Below are 21,265 nucleotides of genomic sequence, written 5' to 3'. Positions count from 1 at the left end.
GGGTGTTTCCCCTGAATGACACGTTAAAGGAGCTGGTTTCTGAGGAGTGGCAAGAACCAGAAAAAAGGGTTATCGTGTCCAAAAATTTTAAAAAGAGACTTGTTTTTGAGCCCGAGGAGTCTAAAGTATGGGACACTTGTCCAAAGATGGATGTGCAAGTTACCAAAATAGTAAAGAAGACTGACCTTCCTTTTGAGGACGCGGCCCAATTAAAGGACCCTATGGACAGGAAGTCTGACTCCCTGTTGAGAAAGGCCTGGGAGACCTCCATGCTCAGTCTGAAAACTAACTTGGCTTCCACCTCAGTCGCAAGGAACTTGCTGTACTGGCTGAATGAGTTGGAATCCCACATCAAGGAAGGGACTCCGAGATCAACAATCTTGGAGAACTTTCCTTTGCTGAAATCTGCAACAGCCTTCCTCGCAGATTCTGCTGCTGAGGGAATCCGTTTCGCTTCAAAGGAGGGAGCACTTACTAACTCTACCCGACGGGCGCTGTGGCTAAAACAGTGGAACGGGGACATCAGATCCAAGGCAAAACTGTGCAGTCTTCCCTTCTCAGGGGAATTTGTGTTTGGCCCAGAGTTGGATGCTATACTTGAGAGAGCATCAGATAAGAAAAAGGGCTTTCCTGAGAGATCGATACCTAAGAAACAGCCCTTTCGAGACTTCAAAAAGGATTCCTACAAGGATAAAGGGAAAAGGGGACGCTGGAGCTACCCGAAAGGAGGTAAAGGGAGAGGGTTTCTGTTCTCCACCCCAACAGACCCTAATAGAAACAAAAAACAATGATGCCATAGTAGGGGGAAGGTTGCTAAGATTCAGAGGAGAATGGACAAAGGTCACTTCAAATCCCTGGGTCTTAGATATATTACTGCATGGTTACAACATCGAATTCCTCAGACTTCCCCCTACGAAATATATGCCACCTTCACCTTCCATGTCACTTACATCCCACAGTTTAATATGGCAAGAAGTAACTTCTCTTTTGTCTTCTGGAGTGATTATACCTGTTCCACAGGATCAAGAGAAAACCGGTTTTTACTCTTCTCTTTTTTTGGTAAAGAAACCGAACGGCACAAACCGACTAATCATCAACCTGAGAGGTCTCAACGAGTTTATCGTCTACCGAAAATTCAGGATGGAGTCGGTAAGATCAGCCACACACATTATTCACCAAGATGCATTAATGTGCACTATAGACTTAAAGGATGCATATTATCACATCCCTATACACCATTTCTCACAAAGGTTTTTAAGGTTTTCTGTCTTGTCTCCAGAGGGTGCTACACTACACTTTCAATTCTGTGCACTCCCTTTTGGAATATCATCTGCACCAAGGACCTTTACAAAGGTGATGGCAGAGGTGGTGGCGTCTCTCAGACTACAGGACGTACTGATCGTCCCGTACCTAGACGACCTGCTTATTGTTGGCCAAGACAGGGGGAGCTTACTCTTCTCCAGAGATCTCACCCTAGAAACCTTAAAAAGACTGGGATGGATAGTAAACTACCAGAAGTCAGAACTTTCCCCAGCTACTGTGAGGAAATTCCTGGGTGTAAACCTGAACTCAGTTTACCAAATGTCGTTCCTTCCACAGGACAAGGGAGACCACATCAAGGATCTGATAACAAGATTCAGGAGAAAATCAGTGATCTCTATCAGAGAAGCTATGAAGATTCTGGGCTCTCTAACAGCCTGCATCTCCTCGGTAGCCTGGTGTCAGGCCCATTCCAGAATACTCCAGGGATGGATCTTAAGATCCTGGAACAGGAAACAGGAGGATCTGGACAGGAAAATCCCAATCCCACCTGCCGTCAAGGAGGACCTGCTATGGTGGTTGGAAGACGGAAATCTGAGGAAAGGGATCTTCTGGTCAAACAGCCCTTACATCCCAATCCAGACAGACGCGAGCCAGAGGGGCTGGGGGGCAGTGATGCCTCAGCAATTTTCCCAGGGTACCTGGACAGAGGAGATAACAAGAAGGTCCTCAAATTTCCGAGAGTTGCAAGCAGTATGGGAAGCACTCAGCGCGAACACGCCTCTTCTTGCCCACCAACACCTCCTAATTCTATCAGACAATACAACTACGGTCTCCTATATAAAAAGACAAGGAGGAACCAGGTCTCCTCTCCTGAGTACCCTAGCTCGGAAAATATTTTTGTGGGCAGAACAACACACTCTGTCAATATCTGCCACTCATCTAAAGGGCACGGAGAATTCAAGGGCGGACTTTCTAAGCAGAAGAAGGATCCTACCAAACGAGTGGAGCCTCAAGGAGGAGATCTTCCAGCGGCTAACATCTTTGTGGGGTTATCCTCTAGTGGACTTGTTCGCAACAAGGGAGAATACCAAGTGCCTGCATTATTTTTCTCTGGAAAAAGGGGAGAACAGGGAACGGCTGGACGCCTTCTCTCACTCCTGGGACATTCCACTAGTCTACGCCTTCCCCCCAATTCCCCTGATCGCCAGGGTCCTGAGGAAAATATCTCAGGAAAATACCAGAGCCATCTTCATCTGCCCGAACTGGCCGAAGAAAAGCTGGTACCCACTCTTGAAGAAGATGTCACCAGAGAATCCAGTCATTCTTCCGCCATCGGAGGACCTACTACATCAGGGTCCAATCCATCATCCAAACCCAGGGAAATTACAGCTGTCTGCCTGGATCCTGAATCCAGCTTCTTAAGCTCTCAGGGACTCTCATCTGAAGTCATCAAGACCCTGAAGGCAAGTAGAAAACCAGTCACCTTTGCCATCTATCATAAGATATGGAAGAGGTTCTGTTCCTTCTGTAAGGACAGCCCACCTTCCCAAGCTAACCTTAATATTTTGCAGGTGCTTGAATTTCTTCAAAAGGGTTTGGAGTTGGGTTTGTCTACCAGCACCCTGAAGGTCCAGGTGTCGGCGCTTAGTGCCTTCTTCGACCAGCCTCTCATCGAGCACAGGTGGGTCAAAAGATTTATTAAAGCTGCCTCTAGGTTAAAGCCTCAGACTGTTAAAAAATCATCAGCGTGGGACTTAACTCTAGTTTTGAATGCCTTAATGAAGGAACCATTTGAACCTATTGATTCCTCCAGTGTTAAAAACCTGACACTTAAGACAGTTTTCCTGATAGCCATCACTTCTGCTAGAAGGTTAGGTGAACTTCAGGCTATATCAATTAGGGAACCCTACATGAAAATTCTAGATGATAGAATTGTGTTGATGTTGGATCCAAATTTTGTTCCCAAGGTGGTTTCCGATTTTCATAGGAATCAGGAGATTATCCTACCCTCCTTCTGTGAGAACCCTTCTTCGGCAAGAGAACGCGAATGGAGTTCTTTGGATGTAAGACGTTCTGTCCTAAAATACCTACAAATTACAGAGGCCTGGCGTATTGACTCTAACCTTTTCATCCAATTTCAGGGGAAAAGTAAGGGGAGGAAGGCGTCGAAGGCGACCATTGCAAGATGGCTGAGACTGGCAATTGCCTCATGTTACGACCTACAGAAAAGCCCGATACCAGCAGGAATCCGAGCTCACTCGACCAGGGCTATGTCCACATCTTGGGCGGAAAGAAGAGGAGCGTCACTAGATCAGATTTGCAGAGCCGCAACGTGGTCTTCATCCACTACATTCTCCAAGCATTATAGGCTGGACTTGCACTTGTCAAAAGACCTATCTTTTGGACGCAAGGTGTTACAGGCTGTAATCCCTCCCTAGAAAAGCTTACTAATTTTGTAAGTCTCCAGGTTGGGCCGTCATGGGGGACGAAGCGGAAATTGTGAATTAGATTACTCACCGGTAATTCTATTTCCGTTAGTCCACCATGACGGCCTATATATTTTCCCTCCCAGCTGGATTTCTTCCTTTCTTTGTATTATTATTTCCAGATAATTTTCCTTTGTATGTGAAGCAAACATACTAAATAAATCTGGTTGTATCTTCCTCAGCATGGTTATTTTGTAATCACTGGCGGGAGGATGCAAGGGGGGGAGCATTTAACCTCTCTTCTTCCTGTCCCTGCAGAGGTCAAGGGGCATCCTCCAGGTTGGGCCGTCATGGTGGACTAACGGAAATAGAATTACCGGTGAGTAATCTAATTCACAATTTTTATTGCTAGGTTTCTGTGCATGGGGGACATGTTCTCCTACGGTTATCAAAGCTTTAGTGGTGGATACTTCAACAGTCTTTCATAGCAGAATGGTGGGGATGATGATTACATACCTTTTGCTTTGCCAAAACTGGTCATCGACCCTTTAAGTGGTAGGGTTACACATTTGGGTACTAAAAGCTCTTATCTTTCATTGCAGAAAAAAGTTTTGTCGAAGGAGAAAAGGTGGAAGTTGTGGTTCTACATGTTGACCTCCTGAAGTCCCACGTCCATGTCTCTGTGGATGAGACCATTGTAAGCAAAACAGAGTTCAAAGTAAGTAGTTTTACTTGGTTATTGTATAGATGTTTTCAATCTTTTGTACACCATGCTCATAAGTATCCAAATAGAGCTAGGCCCTTCTACTACATACATTTCAGAGCCCCTTGTAATAGATGTTGTCATCTACGGCCTAATTGTTTGTCCTTATGTAAACTACTCAATATTTTTCTTTTAGGTGGAGGAAGGATCTCCATACAAAGCTGTTACTCAGCACCTGACCAAGGAATTTGCAATCGTGTCCGTAAACGGCCTGCTTGTCGCTATCCCACGCTCCAGCCACTATAATAACGCCTTGCTGGATTCCCATAACTGGTTGGGAGAAGAAATTTGGGTCCAGATAACACGTGTCAGTCCTGATGAACATAATCTTCACCTGGGCGTCAAAGTAACCACTGACGAGGGTAACATTTCTAAAAAGAGCAGAAGAAAACAAGAAAAACCAAAGACAAACTTGATTGTTAAAATACCCAAAGGGACGGTCAAGTTGGTCAGCCCTACTGAGGTCTGGGTTTCTCTCGATGACGTTGGGTTGATTGATGCCTCGCAGACAACACAAAATGTGAAAGTTGGGGACTTTCCTACATCCAATCTCGAGCTTAAGCAGTCTGTCACGTGCCGAGTTATCAAAACATCAAAGCGCAAGAAAAAGAAGTAAGTTTTCCCTGACCACGGGGCTTATGAATATTTTGGTTTGAAAGGTCCTTGAGGACTAAGAATGGCTGCAAGGATTGTGTACTCTTTTGTCTCAGGATGGCAAGGAGGAGTTTTTATGAGAAAAATAATATATAAGCCTTAGAGGGGTATTCATTTTTAGCAAATAAATGTTATTGTTATGTAATGAAAGTTAGGTTCTGTAGACTTCTTCTTAACCCCTTATCACTGGCACTTGTTTTCAGCTTAGTGACCAGGCTCGATTTTTAGAATCTGTCCCGACAATTGGTTATTATTTCGGAACACTTTAACATATCCAGGTGATTTTGAGATTTGTTTTCTCGTGACACATTTGTACTTCATGTTAGTTGTAATATTTAAGTGATAAGTTTTGCGTTTCGTTCTTAAAGAAATGAAAATTTGGCAAAAGATTCAAATTCTACATTTTCAGGGTTCCAAATGTTCTGATTTCCAGGCAAGAAGTAAAACTACTCAAAAATTTAGATAACATTTCCAGAATCTCTACTTTATGTTGGAATGATGTTTTATGCGTCTCACTTTTCTTGGATACTATGAAGCTTAGAACTTTAGGTGCGATTTTTCTCATTTTCATGAAAATAGTAAAATCTAACATTTTGAGGGACAACTTTGAAAGGCCTAAATAATAGTGAAACCCCATAAATCACACCACATTAGAAACTACACCCCTCAACGTATGTAAAACTACTTCTATTGAGCCTATTAACCCTTTAAGTGTTTCACATGGGTTTCAAAACAATATGGACCTGCTATTTAGAAACTCTTAAATTTTGGGGGAAAATACATTAATTTAGGCCAAAACTGTCAGTTTCATAATAAATTAAATGCAGAAATGCTCTGCAAAGTTTGATGCCCAGTTTCTCCCGAGTGTAGGGATACCCCACATGTGGTGGTAACCTGCTGTATGGGCACACGGCCAGGTATAGAGTGAAAGCAGTGCCATTCAGAGCAGATTTGTATTGTCACATTGTACAGGCTGTACGTTTTTTTTATTTTTATGGTAATGTGAACATATGAGGCTTATTATTTGTGGGGTGATTATACAATGATTATACAATGTATAATTCATTTGGGGGTCTATAGCTTATTCATGAGATTTTATAAACTCTCATGAGAGCGGGAACAACTTTTAAAATCTTTTATTCTCTGGTTAAATACGATTCCGGTGATACCTCATTTATATAGTTTTTCTTATCTTTGCTCAATTTTATTGAGCAAAACCAATATTGGAGAAAATCACTTTTTTTTTTTTCTTCCTATCGACAACTTTTCTGTATTTTTCTGTTGACAGAATGCTTAGTTTTTGCGAAAAGAGTTCATATTAGCGCACGTACATTTTAAAATCATATTTTGTAAGGGTATTTCATTAACAAATTTCCCGTAATATACAATCTTTATAAAAAATCCACCGAGCGAATTCAATATCGATTTTTAGATTTATTGTAGAAATTAAAATGGACACGGTGATACCAAATATGTACGTGTTTTATATACTTTATTTGGATTTTATATGCAACTGGGGTGATTAGTGGAATTTTATTTATTATTAAAATGAGTTTTATTTTTTTTTGTTTTTAATTCTTTAATTTAATTTTTCCACACTTTGGCTTGAACAAGTGTTCATCTGTTCGCTTGTTCAAGCCCATACACTGCAACACAATACACGCTTGTTCAATTAGTTACAACCGGGTCCTGCCTCCTCGAGTAAAGAGGAACCGGCAGCCTTAAGGCACACTCTGGACCCCAGGGCTGCAGTAGGATAAATTGGATCCCCCAGTAAGCTCACCGGAAAGGTCTGATCCACGGGGGACACACTTGCATGTCGCAGTCACACGTGGGATAGGAGTTTTTCCAATCTCCGTTTTTAGTTCAGGGTCTGGGCTGTGTTCACCCGCGATCTTTTTCTGACGTGTCGGCGTAAAAACACAATATGGCGGTCGTTGAGTGGTTAAGTTGATTTTGTATGCAAGTCAGAACTATATTTTAGAATTGTAACCCCAGCTAAAATTTTTTTGGTCTCTGTGAAAATTTAATTTTTAAAAATGTTGGATTGTCGTAAGAACCAGGATTCACACTAAAGCTTCATTACAGAGACCTGTGATAACTGTTACAGCTGATCATTGTAGCCGAAGGCTAAAGTACAATAAATTTCCAACATCCAGATGTCTATTTGTAACTAGGGGTCGAGTAAGTCAGGGACCACCTGTACTTTGTGAATCAATTCCTTATGGTTTTCTATATCTCTGCTTGCTGTCCTTCTATAGAAAGCGTAATTGTTTACTTCCAGTGTAGGTGCGCGGCTCGTTATATCACACTGATCTGATGCTAGCGCCGCTCACTTGTGTGACCACGGACAGATCTCTGTCCACTGAACATAAACATTGAAGCGTCCGATGGAATGACCGCCAGCAGAGATCTAGAAATATGTGAGGAATTGATCCAATTTTTTAATAATACAAACAATAAAATGGAAATACATGTTTAATTTTCTATACGTCTTGACCTTTTTGCAGATCTCGGGCAATTACTGAGCAAAATAACAAGAATTCCGTTTTGGAGCTCACTTTGTTTCCAAGGTAAGTGTCCTGTACCATGTCCTCTATTGACTGCTGCTGAAACGTTTTATACCCGGCGAGATTACGGCTAGAGATTCGTATAGATGGTAATGTGTGAGATTTTATTGACTTTATGTGAAAGTATCAGCATCCAACCTCCTATAAATGAGAAAACGGCTTCCCTAGGACTTGTAATGTATATCCTCAAAGGTTTGCTCATCTATTATATGTGGGTTTTATCCATTGGGGTCCTCGCCTATTAAAATGGTCATGTGATTGAAACGACTGCTTTTCGTTGAAGTCTTGATCCACTCTGCACCCCTCAAGAGTTTTATTTTTCATGTTTTGTAGATTTTTAAACTCCGAGGTAAAACTTCCAGAAGTAAAGAATCACTTACCCGGGGAGACGGCGACTTGCTATTTCAAGGTAATATGCACAAGGAGTCTTATACAGGCAGGTTATGTACAAGATGGGTCCTTAAGTTGAATGTGTGTCATCTGCACAGGTATATTTTAGAATTGTAACTCTTGGTGCGGAAAATTTTTTTAGTTTGTCTCCGTGACAATTTGGATTTTCAAAATTTTTGTCCGGTCATTGGAACAAGGATTATCAATAAAGCTTCAACAGAGTGGCAACGGGGGGTTTTACTCCTTGCTGACTTATCCTTCAACTCTCCTCCCCATATGAGCATATCTTTGTTGCGTCTGACCCTGCGTGGTCAGGTTTATTATGCCATCTCCTGTTTGTACTGATTCTTGTAACGTTTTCTCAATAAATGTTGATTATACCTAAAGCTTCAACAGAGGTCCGACTAGAAGGCTCATGCCAGATTTGGTCATCTGGCACCATCCCCTGGCTCCATTATGATTAGTAGCAATAACATGGTTCTAGGACCTTGAAGTGATGCAGGAAGTATGTGATCATTCACACGCATCTGACTTAACAGAAGGTCTTAAAGGTAATTACTATGTCGGGACCCTGAGAGCGATGGAAATGCTATGTCAGCACTTCACCCGGTCAGGAGGATTTGGCAGTGTTGGATCCTCCTGATCTTACAATTAAAAAAAAAAAGCGTATTTAAAGGGTCAAAGACACTGGAAGGTCTCTTATCCCCCTATACAGTGGGTAAAGGATTGGCATCAGGTTGTTCGGTGTTTGGCCTCTTAGACAGTGATTGGGGCATCTAGTGCCTGATAGTCGGCTTGTGAATAAAGTAATAATTTTGCACCCCTTTCAGTTATTTGGAGCTGTGAAGATCATCGTCCTAGAAGTTCCATGTAAGGGAATGTACAAGTGTACAGGGTCCACTGGATAAGGCTTAACTTGCTGGTCAGTGGGGGGGTCACAGTGCTGAGACCCCCGCAGATCGCGAAAACGAGGGGTCCATCGGATTAATTGAGCAGACGGATGCGTATGATTGTTCTGCTCCATTTATCTCTATGGAGTTTACGGAAATTGCCAAGCGCTGGCTCACCGATCTCCGTCAGCTCCATAGAGGGGTCACAATTTCTCTGCATGTTTTCACGGTGACGGGAAATGGGTTGCATGCTGGACAGCCATAGCTCATTAAATTTTATTATTCATTGGGTTCCCTGGAGTGGATAACCAATAAAATGCTGATTTACTATACCTTAGAATGTATATTACCATTAGGCTGACGTGAAGGGGTTAAAATCTAAACTGCATGTCCTCAATGAATATAGCACGTGTATAGATGTCCTGTCAGTGGGCCAATTCAAACGGCTATATCTTCTGAACAGTAATACAGTTCTGATGTCATATTAAAGAGGAGACTCTCTTCAAAGGAAATCTACCAGCAAAATCATGCACAATAAACCAGGGACATTACTCATAGATCCAGGCACTGTGACTGGGGTAATCTTCTTATATTTGTTACCCATGGCCACCTTCTTTCTAAAATCGATTATGCTAATCGACCTGAAGGGCTCTGTGGGGCCGCGACCATACCACTCCATACATGCTGTTAGTATGCAAGGAGCACTTGTGATTTTTCTATAAAGCCAGTACAGCCACCTGAGTCAGCACTTGTATATAATCGATCCAGGGCAGCCATGTTCTCTGAAAAGTCACCATACTATCTTCCATAGTTGTTGATATCTTTTCAAATGTAATTATCTTGGTGACCCAGGCCTTAACCTGTGTTACCGACAATAAAGGTAACTAACAATTAGCAGCCACGTGAATTCTTGCAGCCATACAGATAAATTGTATGAGCTTGGTTTCGGAGCCCTGGAAATTTGTCTGCTACTAACACTGCCATAGGAGCAGAAGTTAAAGGTGTGCAAAGCACCACCGAAATCAGATGTGCGATATCTTTCCAAAAAGATTGCATCCTGGGACAGGTCCATCAGATGTGCAGGGCTGTGCCCATATCATTACATCCTCTGAAGCAAAGCGGTGATGAGGAGGGGAAGAATCTGTGTATTCTAGAGGGAACCATGTGTGTTTGTTGCATGATTTTTATGGAGGTTTCGTCCACCGTTAGCTGATGACTACTCCTCACTATCTATTCTATGATATAATATGTTATCCCTTGTCCAATAGAAACGCCGGAAGTGGTCGGGGTGTATTCATGAGGGGGTGGTCCGAGGCGCTGTTTCTCCCAGGGATTGCCCTCCCACTCCATAGGCCGGTGGTGACTGCTGAGCTTCATGCGGCAGTCATCACCCCTAATACCGTCCACCCCCCACCCCCCTGAATACGATCGATCACAGCTCGGTCCGGCGTTTCTATTGTACAGTGAGGCATTGTCTGCTAGCGTTATAAGATCCTCAAATCTTCTGTGATCCACTGGGGAGTGTTGTGTCCACCCCCCCCCCCCAATTTGTTCCTATGTGTTTATCAAATGTTTTCAGCTACACAAATTTCAACCTTAAAACTGTGTGCCAGATCCTGAAAATGCTGATTCTAATGAGCTGTTGTAATACTTTTTTTGTGTATGTTTTTAGGTCCCTATGAAGAAAATAGTTGATGAAGACAGTGGCGCCGAGGTTGGAGTTCAAGAGGACGAACCAAGGCGTAAGAGAAGAAAACGAAATGTGAGTCACAGGAAAGAAATAAATACATTTTTTTTTTCCCCCATTGAACGTCATTCAACTTTACGAGTTTTGAAACCTAAATAGAACTCCAAGCACAATATATTTTAGTGTATACAGTTAAAAAAAATTTTCTTAAGTGCTTATTGCATGTTTTTTTTTTTTTTTTTTACTTTTGATGCGGTTTCTAAGAAGAGAAAAAAAGCTGAAGACAAGGTTGTTAAGGTTAATGGTCAAGAGAACAAACCAAAAGACAATAAAAAAAAACAAAATGTAAGTCAAAATAATTTTTTACCAACCCCCACATCCCCTCTTTAAAGGTCATCCACTTTTCTTAGATCTGAAACCCAAAAAGGAGCACCATGCACAAGCAAGTCAATTTAAAGAGAACCTGTCATCCATATAAAAGGCACTAGGAGCCTTTTACTTGGGAAAGTAAGCGACTCCCAGTGCTGCAACATATGTAAATGTTACACTGCTAGCGTTATCAGAAACCTCTGATACCGCTAGCAGGCACTGCCGCGCTGTACAGTAGAAACGCCGAACCACATGGTAAGCGGTCGGGTGTATTCATGAGGGGGCGGACCGAGGCCCTGCCCCTAATGCCACCCCCTCATAAATATGCCCGACCGTCTACAGCGCGGTCCAGTGTTTCTATTGTACAGCGCGGCAGTGTCTGCTAGAGTTATCTGAGGTTTCCGATAACGCTAGCAGTGTAACACTGCTGCATCTGTTGTAGCACTTGGAGATGCTTACTTTAGTAACAGCTTCTAATGACTTTTTTATGGGTGATAAGTCCTCTTTAAAGACATACACAGAGAAATATAAGGGGACACCAGCCTTTTGGGGTCTTTGCTGATGCAGTGAATGAGTGCGGTGCGTGTTTGCATGTCTTTGCTCTTTATGTTCCTTACTTGTTGCCTGAGGATGCAAATGTCCATGTACAATGTGGCCTAAGGATCCCTCTTCTCCCTCCACCTCAAAGCCACTTGCCTAGACTGGCTGAGGGGAAAAGGGCTCTAAGTTTTACCTCCTCAATACTTCTGTAATCCACTGGAGAGTGTACGTGTTTTTCAATTATTCCTCTGTGTTTAACAAATGTTTTCAGCTACAAAAATTACAACCCTAATACCCCGTGCCAGACCCCGAAAACGCAGATTCTAATGAGCTGTCCTAATACCTTTTTTGTGTGTTTTTAGGTCTCTACCAAGAAAATGGTTGAAGATAGTGGGGCCAAGGTTAAAGGTCAAGAGGACGAACCAAGTCGTAAGAAAAAAAAACGAAATGTGAGTCACAGGAAATAAATGAATACATTTTGGTTTTCCCCATTGAATGTCATTCAACCTTACGAGTTTTGAAACCTTTAAAGAACTCCAAGCACAAGAAAACATTGTCACTGTATAAGCTAAAATATATCGACTTATTGAAGTTTTTTTTATATTTTTTTTCTCAGAAGAAAAGAAAAGACAAAAACAAGGATGTTGAGGTTAAAGATCAATCAAAAGACATTCAAAAAGAGCAAAATGTAAGTCAAAATAATTTTAATCAACCCCCCCAATCCCCCTTTTGAAGATCATTGACTTTTCTGAGATCTGAAACCCAAAAAGGAGCACCATACACAAGCAAATCAATTTAAAACCATACACAGCAATATAAAGGGACACCAGCCTTTTGGGATTTTTGCTGATCCAGTGAATGAGTGAAGTGCGTGTTTGTATGTCTTTGCTCTTTATGTTACTTAGTTGTTGCCTGAGAATGTACATGTACAATGTGGCATTGGGATTCGTCTTCTCCCTTAACCTCAAAGCCACTGTCTGACTGGCTCTAGGTTTTACCTCCTCAAAACTTCTGCGATCCACTGGGGAGTGTAGGTGTTTTTTTGTTTTGTTTTTTTGTTTGTTTTTGTGTTTTTTCCCAATGGTTCCTCTGTGTCTAACAAATGTTTTCAGCTACACAAATTTCAACCATAATACCGTGTGCCAGACCCCAAAAAATTCAGTTTCTAATGAGCTGTTCTAATACTTTTTTGTATATGTCTTTTAGGTTCCTACGAAGAAAATGGTTGATGAAGACAGTGGCGCCGAGGTTAAAGTGCAAAAGGACGAAGCAAGCCGTAAGAGAAGAAAACGAAATGTGAGTCAATGGAAAGAAATGAATAAATTGTTTTTTCCCCATTGAACGTCATTCACCCTTACAAGTTTTGAAACCTAAAAGATCAAAACATTTCTTAACTATATACACTAAAGTATATTGACTGCTTATTGCATTTTTTTTTTCTTTTGATACGGTTTCTAAGAAGAAAAGCAAAGCGGAGAATAACGATGTTGAGGTTAATGGTCAAAAGACAATACCAAAAGACAATAATAATAAAGAACAAAATGTAAGTCAAATTTTTTTTGACCAACCTCCCCCTCCCCTTTTACTTTGAAGATCATCCACTTTTCTTAGATCTGAAACCCAAAAAGGAGCACCATACAGAAGCAAATCAATTTAAATTGATTAAAGGAATTCCAGCCTTCTGGGGTCTTTGCTAATCCAGTGAATGAGTGAAGTGTGTGTTTGTATGTCTTTGCTCTTTATGTTACTTAGTTGTTACGTAGTTGTTCTCCCTCCACCTCAAAGCCACTTGGCTAGACTGGATGAGGGGAAAAAGGGTCCAAGTTTTTTACCTCCTCAAAACTTCTGTGATCTTGGAGTGTGGGTGTTTTTTTTGTCTCTTCTGTGGTTTCATTTTCTGAATATATTTGTTAAATAATCTTTTAAGCTACACCAATGTTCACCCTGAGGTTTGGCTCACATTGCTTTTTGTGCTATATGTTGTAAGGACACGTCAGGGGGATTCACCAAGGTATCGTACAGACGTAAGCCTACTGTGTAACTATAGAGAGGGATACATCGCCCAGTGCAACCTCCTTCCCCCTGAATGTGGGGGGAGCAGTGTACATCGGCTGCTGCCGATGAACGGGGTGTTCCCCCAGTGATGTCACTGTCCTAACATGGAGAGTGACACAGAGCGACGTATCTCCACGTTATTCCATCCTGTGTTTAGGGGTACGGGAGGGATGGTGGTCAGACAGAGGCAACAACTATGCCTCCATTTGCCACTATTCATGAATGGATATTCTTGGTGTATACAAAAAACACAATGTGACCTCAGCCTAATAGTGTGCCAGACCAGATTATAATAAGCTGTTCTAATACTTTTTGTACGCTTTTAGTTCCCAGAGACGGAAAAAGTTGATGAGGACAGCGGTGTCGAGGTTAACGTTCAAGAGGACAAACCAAGACTTGAGAAAAAGAAACTGAATGTGAGTCAAAGAAAAGATGGAAATAAAGAAAGAAAGAAAGAAAAAAAATATATATATACACTCACCGGCCACTTTATTAGGTACACCATGCTAGTAACGGGTTGGACCCCCTTTTGCCTTCAGAACTGCCTCAATTCTACGTGGCATAGATTCAACAAGGTGCTAGAAGCATTCCTCAGAGATTTTGGTCCATATTGACATGATGGCATCACACAGTTGCCGCAGATTTGTCGGCTGCACATCCATGATGCGAATCTCCCGTTCCACCACATCCCAAAGATGCTCTATTGGATTGAGATCTGGTGACTGTGGAGGCCATTTGAGACCGTGAACTCATTGTCATGTTCAAGAAACCAGTCTGAGATGATTCCAGCTTTATGACATGGCGCATTATCCTGCTGAAAGTAGCCATCAGATGTTGGGTACATTGTGGTCATAAAGGGATGGACATGGTCAGCAACAATACTCAGGTAGGCTGTGGCGTTGCAACGATGCTCAATTGGTACCAAGGGGCCCAAAGAGTGCCAAGACACCACCACCACCAGCCTGAACCGTTGATACAAGGCAGGATGGATCCATGCTTTCATGTTGTTGATGCCAAATTCTGACCCTACCATCCGAATGTCCCAGCAGAAATCGAGACTCATCAGACCAGGCAACGTTTTTCCAATCTTCTACTGTCCAATTTCGATGAGCTTGTGCAAATTGTAGCCTCAGTTTCCTGTTCTTAGCTGAAAGGAGTGGCACCCAGTGTGGTCGTCTGCTGCTGTAGCCCATCTGCCTCAAAGTACGACGTACTGTGCGTTCAGAGATGCTCTTCTGCCTACCTTGGTTGTAACAGGTGGCGATTTGAGTCACTGTTGCCTTTCTATCAGCTCGAACCAGTCTGCCCATTCTCCTCTGACCTCTGGCATCAACAAGGCATTTCCCCCCACAGAACTGCCGCTCACTGGATGTTTTTTTCTTTTTCGGACCATTCTCTGTAAAACCCTAGAGATGGTTGTGCGTGAAAATCCCAGTAGATCAGCAGTTTCTGAAATACTCAGAACAGCCCTTCTGGCACCAACAACCATGCCACGTTCAAAGGCACTCAAATCACCTTTCTTCCCCATACTGATGCTCGGTTTGAACTGCAGGAGATTGTCTTGACCATGTCTACATGCCTAAATGCACTGAGTTGCCGCCATGTGATTAGCTGATTAGAAATTAAGTGTTAACGAGCAGTTGGACAGGTGTACCTAATAAAGTGACCGGTGAGTGTATGTATATGTGTGTGTTTCAGTTATCTGGGAAATGTAAAATCTCAGGAGTGTATTAACTTTTTCTATTCCCTGGAAACTTCTCTCAAATAGTTTATGCTAAATTGCAACTTTTTTTTTTATAAGGTTTCCAAGAAAAGAAAAAATGAAGACCGGAGTGCTGAAGTTAATGGTCAAGAGAACAAACCAAAAGACAATAAAAAAAAACTAAGTGTAAGTCAAAATAATAATAATATGTCAATGTACAATGAAACAAATATTTTAAGCTACAGCAATTTTCCCCCTCATGCAGTGTGCCAGACCAGGAAAACGCAGATTATAATAAGCTGTGCAATACATTTTGTACTCATTTGTAATTGTTTTTAGGTCGCTAAGAAGCAAAAAGTTGGTGAGGACACTGGTGCTGAGGTTAACGTTCAAGGGGACAAACCAAGAGTTGAGAAAAAGAAACTGAATGTGAGTCACAGGAAAGAAATCAATAATTTTTTTTCAAACATTATTCAACCTTTACCTGTTTTTGAAACCTAAAAAAACCCTCCAAGCCCAAGAAAACATTTCTTGGATATAAATGGAGCGATTCAATGGGGTTATCTAGGAAATGTAAAAACTAGGGAGTGTATTCACGTTTAATTTTTATATTCCCTGGAATTTCCTCTCAAATAGTATATACTAAAATATAATGGCATACCGCCGTGTGCTGGAGAGGAGGAGGAGGTGGCCCCTCCTCCCTCCATAGAAAACACCGGCTCACGGCCACACACACGCCAAAAGATAGAGCATGCTCTATCTTTTTGCGGTGTGCGTCCCGGATCGGTGCCACCCATGTGTGGCACCGTATCCCCGCCTTGCCGCTATTGCCGTCTATGAGGACGTATGTATAGCCATGTATAGCCATGGACAGAGCAATATAAAGGGATTCTAGCATTTTGGGGTCTTGCTGATCCAGTGAAATGAGGGAAGTGTTTGCTTGTCTATGTTCGTTATGTTACTTAATTGTTTACTTTCTGTGATCCCCAGAAAACTGTTACAAAAAAGTCTCCTGCCCCACGGCTCCAGGTCTCCACTGGTTTCTCCTGGGATGTCAGTCTAGATGACCTTAAACCAACTGGTGGAGATCTATGCAGTTCAGACAGTGAAGATGACATGGAAGAACAACAGGAAGAGCAACCCAAGGTACTGTCAGCTCAGATTCAAATGAGCTCAAAAAGTTTAATCTATTGTGCTATGTTTGTTTTATTATCATTATAGTCTCTGGGAACGTGGGAGACAATAGCATTCTTTTCACACTCAACAGGGAAGAGAATCTTTTATGTATACAAGTTTAAAAGGCAACTACCACCAGGATGAAGGACTATATGCAAATGAGCCTGAGGGGCTCCAGACTCCATGGGTGTTAATGGAGCCTGGAGCCCCACAGGCTCATTTGCATACAGTCTTTCATCCTGGTGGTAGATGCCCTTTGAATAAATATGTGTGTTGTTACTTGATGTTCCCCAGTTGTAGGGGAACAACACCACCTTGTGGCAGAAAACTTGAGCACAGCTTGTTGGGTGTGAAAAGACCCCGCAACTTGGCTTTAAAGGACACCTGTCATCAGGTCTCTGTCACTTGTCCTGTCACCTCTACCTGTTGGAGCAGCTCACAAGGATCCATCCCAGCCTTTATCTAGTTATTTCATACATTATTCATTGTAAAATCATCTATTCTTTATTATGTAAATGAGGCTGGTCACATGGTCAGAGGCAGTGATGTCACCCCTGTTCCCCCTCCCCTGTTCCCCCTCCCCTCTCCTCCCCCTGCTCATGTCTGTGTGTAATGTATAGTAAAGCATGGCTAGTGTGTGTGTAGCATCTGCTGACATGCTGCATCCTCCTAATATACAGGGGAGAGACACAGACATCAGCTACACATGAATCTGACATGTTCTGCCGTAACATGGCTGCCTGGAGCTGCTGTATCTCTCCTGTACACACACACACACATGCACACACAGGCTGCAGGGGGCGCAAGCACCAGGAAGCACATCATTATACAGCCTCACATCATTATACAGGCTGTCAGTCATGCACTGGGGGTGTGGCTGTGCCTCCCACTCATGAATATAGTGGACAGCTTGAATATGCTAATGCTTCATTGGACATTTCACAGGTCATTTGCATACAGCTTTAGGACCTCATTGCTTAGGTTTACAGGCATGTAGAGGGACAATGAAGGGATAGAGGCAATGCTCTCTAATGGCAGTTTATGAAAATATATTTAGTTTAGGGGGGTTATTTTGCCTGACGGGTTCTCTTTAAACTGAACCTGTCAGCAGAAATTTATCTAATAAACCACTACTAGTATGTTGTGAAGAAGCTGAACACCGTTTATATCATGTTTTTCTCATCACACAGAGTGATTGCATCATCCAGAAATAAACTTATATAAACTTGTATAAACCATAGCAAAAGACTTCACTGTTTTATCAAGCTAAGGGTTTATCCAATTTTCCCTGATCTGGGGGATCAGGAATTCCATAGTCATGACAAAGTTGCTCCTGTGTAAACCATTTTAATTGTGCAATTCCACTCCATCTCTATGGAGCTACTGCATACAGCCCAGCTCTGTAATCCGCTACTTTTGTCAGTCCCATAGAACAGCACTGTGCTAACTCGATGCAATATGGAATCGCTGTTTGTATAGGATGGAGATTGCAGTAGTTGGGCCTCATTAGTTAAAGACTTTTGCACAATTTGCAATCCCGGTAAAACACAACTCTTGTAAAGAGGCTGCACTTGTAAGCTCCTGTTTGTCTCTGATCTTGAGACTTCTCACTGAGCTAAGCTGTGACTTCAAGGCGCAACACAAATAATTATTTTTATTTTATTTATTTTTTTTTAGGCCAATAAAACTAAAATAGATCTAAAGAAAACTCCAACAAGCAAGGAAACTATTGATCCAGATCATCAGCCACAGTCTGTGCCAGAGTTTGAGCGTCTAGTCCTAACCTCTCCAAACAACTCTGCAAACTGGATCAAGTACATGGATTTCTATCTGCAGATCTCGAAACTGGATCAGGCACGAGCTGTGGCTGAGAGAGCCCTGAAGAGCATTTACTTCAGGCAAGGGGAAATTGGCCTAAACTTTTAATTTTTATCTATGACTGTTATAAGCCGCAAGAAATTCGATTTGCTGATGTATTTTCATCTATTTCAGAGAGGAGAAAGAGAAATTAAATGTCTGGGTAGCCATGCTGAAGTTGGAGAATGTCTTTGGGACAGAGGAGACCTTGCAGAAGTGTTTTGAACGAGCTATTCAGTACAACGATCCCTTGAAAGCCTTCCAACATATGGTGGACATTTACATTGCTTCACATAAGTTCAAAGTAAGAAAGCTTATGTTGATTGAGCATGTAGTGACAATACTTGTAGACTTTTTAGAGGGAATTTGTCACAGTCGTCTCTTAACATGGGTTCTGTCTCTGCTCTGTTTTGGGTGGAAAATTCAGTAGAAGGGGGCAAGTTTACGTTCAGTTTTCAGATTCAGTTTTTGATACCCAAACCAGGAATAGAGTAAAAGTAGGAGGGGTAGCACCTTTCCATTGTCTCACCCCATTATCATCCACACCTGCTTTTGGCTCCAAAAACTGCATCTGAAAAACTGAATGTGTGAACGCACCCCTAGACTGAGGGTAGGCATTACTTCTGGATATCTGCTGCAAAATGAATTCTCTCCATGCCCTAAGCAAATCCCAGATAAAGGCTGCAGAAAAAATCAGCACTGTGGAATAGAGTTTATACAACATTCCTGGCCTTTCACATACGCAAGTTTTTCATTTATGTATCATAAACATAGGTCCTCTGTAACATTTTTTTATATTGCATCACAATTTCTGGCTTCTATAATAAATCTATATCTTGCTCTGTTTCCAGGAGGCTGATTTATTGTACAACACCATGGTGAAGCGCTTCCGGCAGGAGAAGTCTGTATGGTGGCAATACGCCACATTTCTCCTCAAACAAGGCCAGACCGAAGCCACTCACAAATTACTACAGCGAGCACTGAATGCTGTCCCAGAGAAAGAACGTGAGTCCTAAACCAGTGGCGCTGCCATCCCTGGGAGTACAGGAAGAGTGGTATGGGGGTGACATGCAGAATATGGACACAAACAACCAAAATGATTCCCTTAGGATTCATTTTGGGATCTTTGTCCAAATCCTAAAATCAAATCTGCAAAGTTTTTCTAATTCTCCAACCCTTCATATTTCTTTAAAAAGCTAAAATTAAAAAAAAAAAAAAAAAAAAAAAAATGGGGCTTGTCGTCTGAGCTGTCCTCTTTACTGTAGTGTTACATGGCATAGTTTTAGATAAATGCAATACAAGAATAGGTCTACCAAAACAATAGTCGGCTATCTTTTCTGTATTATAGAGGTCATGATTCATAATGAAATATTGTCTCTGTTACTTTCTATATGGGGTCTCTGTGCCCAGAACAATACATTTTGTGAAATTTTAGAGCATTAGAAGTTTCGGTAGTCTTCATTCTGTTTTAGCATCCATCCAACTTGTGTGACTGAACACTGTGTAGATGTTAGAGCTCGTATACGTGGCCAAATCACAGCCTCCGTAGAGGTCTACAGCACCCGGGCACAGTGCGGTGACCACATGGTGTCTCACTGTGACCTAGCCTGGTGTGGATGCGCCACTAATTATGTCCTAAATATTGCCCCGATCACAGTGGCTGCTCGGCTTCCAATGTAGAGGGGAAGGGGTAAGAAGTGCTGCTCATCTGGCTGAAATAAAACAGCAGTCAGCTGTAATTGGTATATATCAAATGGGGTTTTGCTTTCACGGCCCTCAGAGAGGTATATGGCACCAGGTCATGCTGTCGTGAGGACTCGCTCTGCTTTCTATGGAGATCGGAGTGGTGACCAGCACTCACCCCTTCTCTCACCTGGTTTGCCTGGGTTGCGGCCCGGGCGAGCACACGTTTTGTTTGCATGAGGCCAGAGGCTAGAGATTCACGACCATAGTTGATATGTAAATCAACCCTGGATTTCATGGACCAAGTGCCTCAGATGGGAGTCTGTGTATCTCGCCCTAAATAAGTGTGTGTTTTGTTTTACCTTTTCCAGATATTGATCTGATCTCCAAGTTTGCTCAGCTGGAATTCCAAATGGGAGATGCCCTACGAGCCAAGGCTTTGTTTGAAAGTACATTGAGCAGCTTCCCTAAACGCACAGACATATGGTCTGTTTACATAGACATGATGGTGAAATATGGCACGCCGAAGGAAGTCAAGTAAGCAACCTTATTTTATGGTTTCATATCGGTGGTATGGTAGTTATTCAGAACTTCAGATTTGGAAGTAAAACTATAACTTTAGTGTGAATGTCATGCTGAGATTTGTAGTTTCAAATAGAAATGTGGATGAAAAAAATCTCCTGTATAAGGTGTGAAAAATGTCTTTAAGTATACAGCAGATTTTTTGCACTTTAATTTGAGCCAAATGTGGATTAGGCCTGTTCTACAGATGGATAGGAAAAAGTTCTTTCCAGCACACAGATGGACAATACAATCTTTTTATTCCATAATAATAAAAATATGCAAAGTGTTCACATGTGTATATGGCCCACTTAGACCTACGTGTTTCAACTACAAACAGTCGTGGGGTACATTCCCACTGCTGTGTACTGGGGAGGGGTGAACGCTCGCGGCCCGACTTGGCGCTTGAGGTCTATGGGGGCCACGATCTGTTCGCAAATCATACGGTCAGATTGTGGCCCCCATAACCGTGTGAATGAACCCATGGTCATGATTAAGGCTGTTGGTAGTTGAGATGTATTTTTCTATACAACTGGGGAGGGTTGGTTTTGCAGGGCCCATTATATTCAATAACTGGCCTCCTCTGACTGGGGGTCAACACAGGAAAGTGAACCCTGAAAATTGAAAGTGCTGTTCTGTGTCCAAGGAGGGACGGTCTTTGGATCAAGTAGGTCCTGTT

General features: G+C 42.2%; 2 protein-coding genes across 7 annotated transcripts in view; both read left to right on the top strand.

The window, feature by feature from the left end:
- PDCD11 (programmed cell death 11) overlaps positions 1-21,265 on the top strand; it is a 43,482-nt gene that overhangs the window by 21,446 nt on the left and 771 nt on the right. The window contains exons 19-36 of one of the 4 annotated variants that reach the window (XM_072131083.1): positions 4,292-4,407; positions 4,589-5,064; positions 7,617-7,679; positions 8,010-8,085; positions 10,629-10,718; positions 10,911-10,988; positions 11,915-12,001; positions 12,169-12,240; positions 12,759-12,848; positions 13,012-13,095; positions 13,934-14,023; positions 15,409-15,495; positions 15,649-15,738; positions 16,300-16,455; positions 18,163-18,383; positions 18,478-18,646; positions 19,194-19,347; positions 20,397-20,562. In XM_072131083.1, coding sequence (XP_071987184.1) covers positions 4,292-4,407; positions 4,589-5,064; positions 7,617-7,679; positions 8,010-8,085; positions 10,629-10,718; positions 10,911-10,988; positions 11,915-12,001; positions 12,169-12,240; positions 12,759-12,848; positions 13,012-13,095; positions 13,934-14,023; positions 15,409-15,495; positions 15,649-15,738; positions 16,300-16,455; positions 18,163-18,383; positions 18,478-18,646; positions 19,194-19,347; positions 20,397-20,562 — 2,365 coding nt within the window. Of the gene's footprint in view, positions 1-4,291; positions 4,408-4,588; positions 5,065-7,616; positions 7,680-8,009; positions 8,086-10,628; positions 10,719-10,907; positions 10,989-11,914; positions 12,002-12,168; positions 12,241-12,758; positions 12,849-13,011; positions 13,096-13,933; positions 14,024-15,408; positions 15,496-15,648; positions 15,739-16,299; positions 16,456-18,162; positions 18,384-18,477; positions 18,647-19,193; positions 19,348-20,396; positions 20,563-21,265 lie in introns of all 4 variants that reach the window. The other 3 variants (XM_072131082.1, XM_072131081.1, XM_072131084.1) reach the window with 3 other exon arrangements.
- Positions 831-4,040, top strand: LOC140106581 (uncharacterized). Of its 3 annotated transcripts, XM_072131087.1 has the most exons (3): positions 831-2,944; positions 3,231-3,326; positions 3,405-3,599. In XM_072131087.1, the coding sequence occupies exons 1-3, from the start codon at positions 831-833 to the stop codon at positions 3,454-3,456; spliced, it is 2,262 nt and encodes a 753-aa protein (XP_071987188.1). In that variant the 3' UTR covers positions 3,457-3,599. The 3 variants fall into 3 exon arrangements, with proteins under 3 accessions (XP_071987188.1, XP_071987187.1, XP_071987186.1); XM_072131086.1 differs by having other exon boundaries at positions 831-2,726; positions 2,835-4,040; XM_072131085.1 differs by having other exon boundaries at positions 831-3,326; positions 3,405-4,040.

This window comes from Engystomops pustulosus, chromosome 11 (assembly GCF_040894005.1).
Source record: "Engystomops pustulosus chromosome 11, aEngPut4.maternal, whole genome shotgun sequence".
NCBI lineage: Eukaryota > Metazoa > Chordata > Amphibia > Anura > Leptodactylidae > Engystomops > Engystomops pustulosus.
Note: the sequence above shows the minus strand (reverse complement) of the source record. Positions and strands in the feature narration are given on the sequence as shown.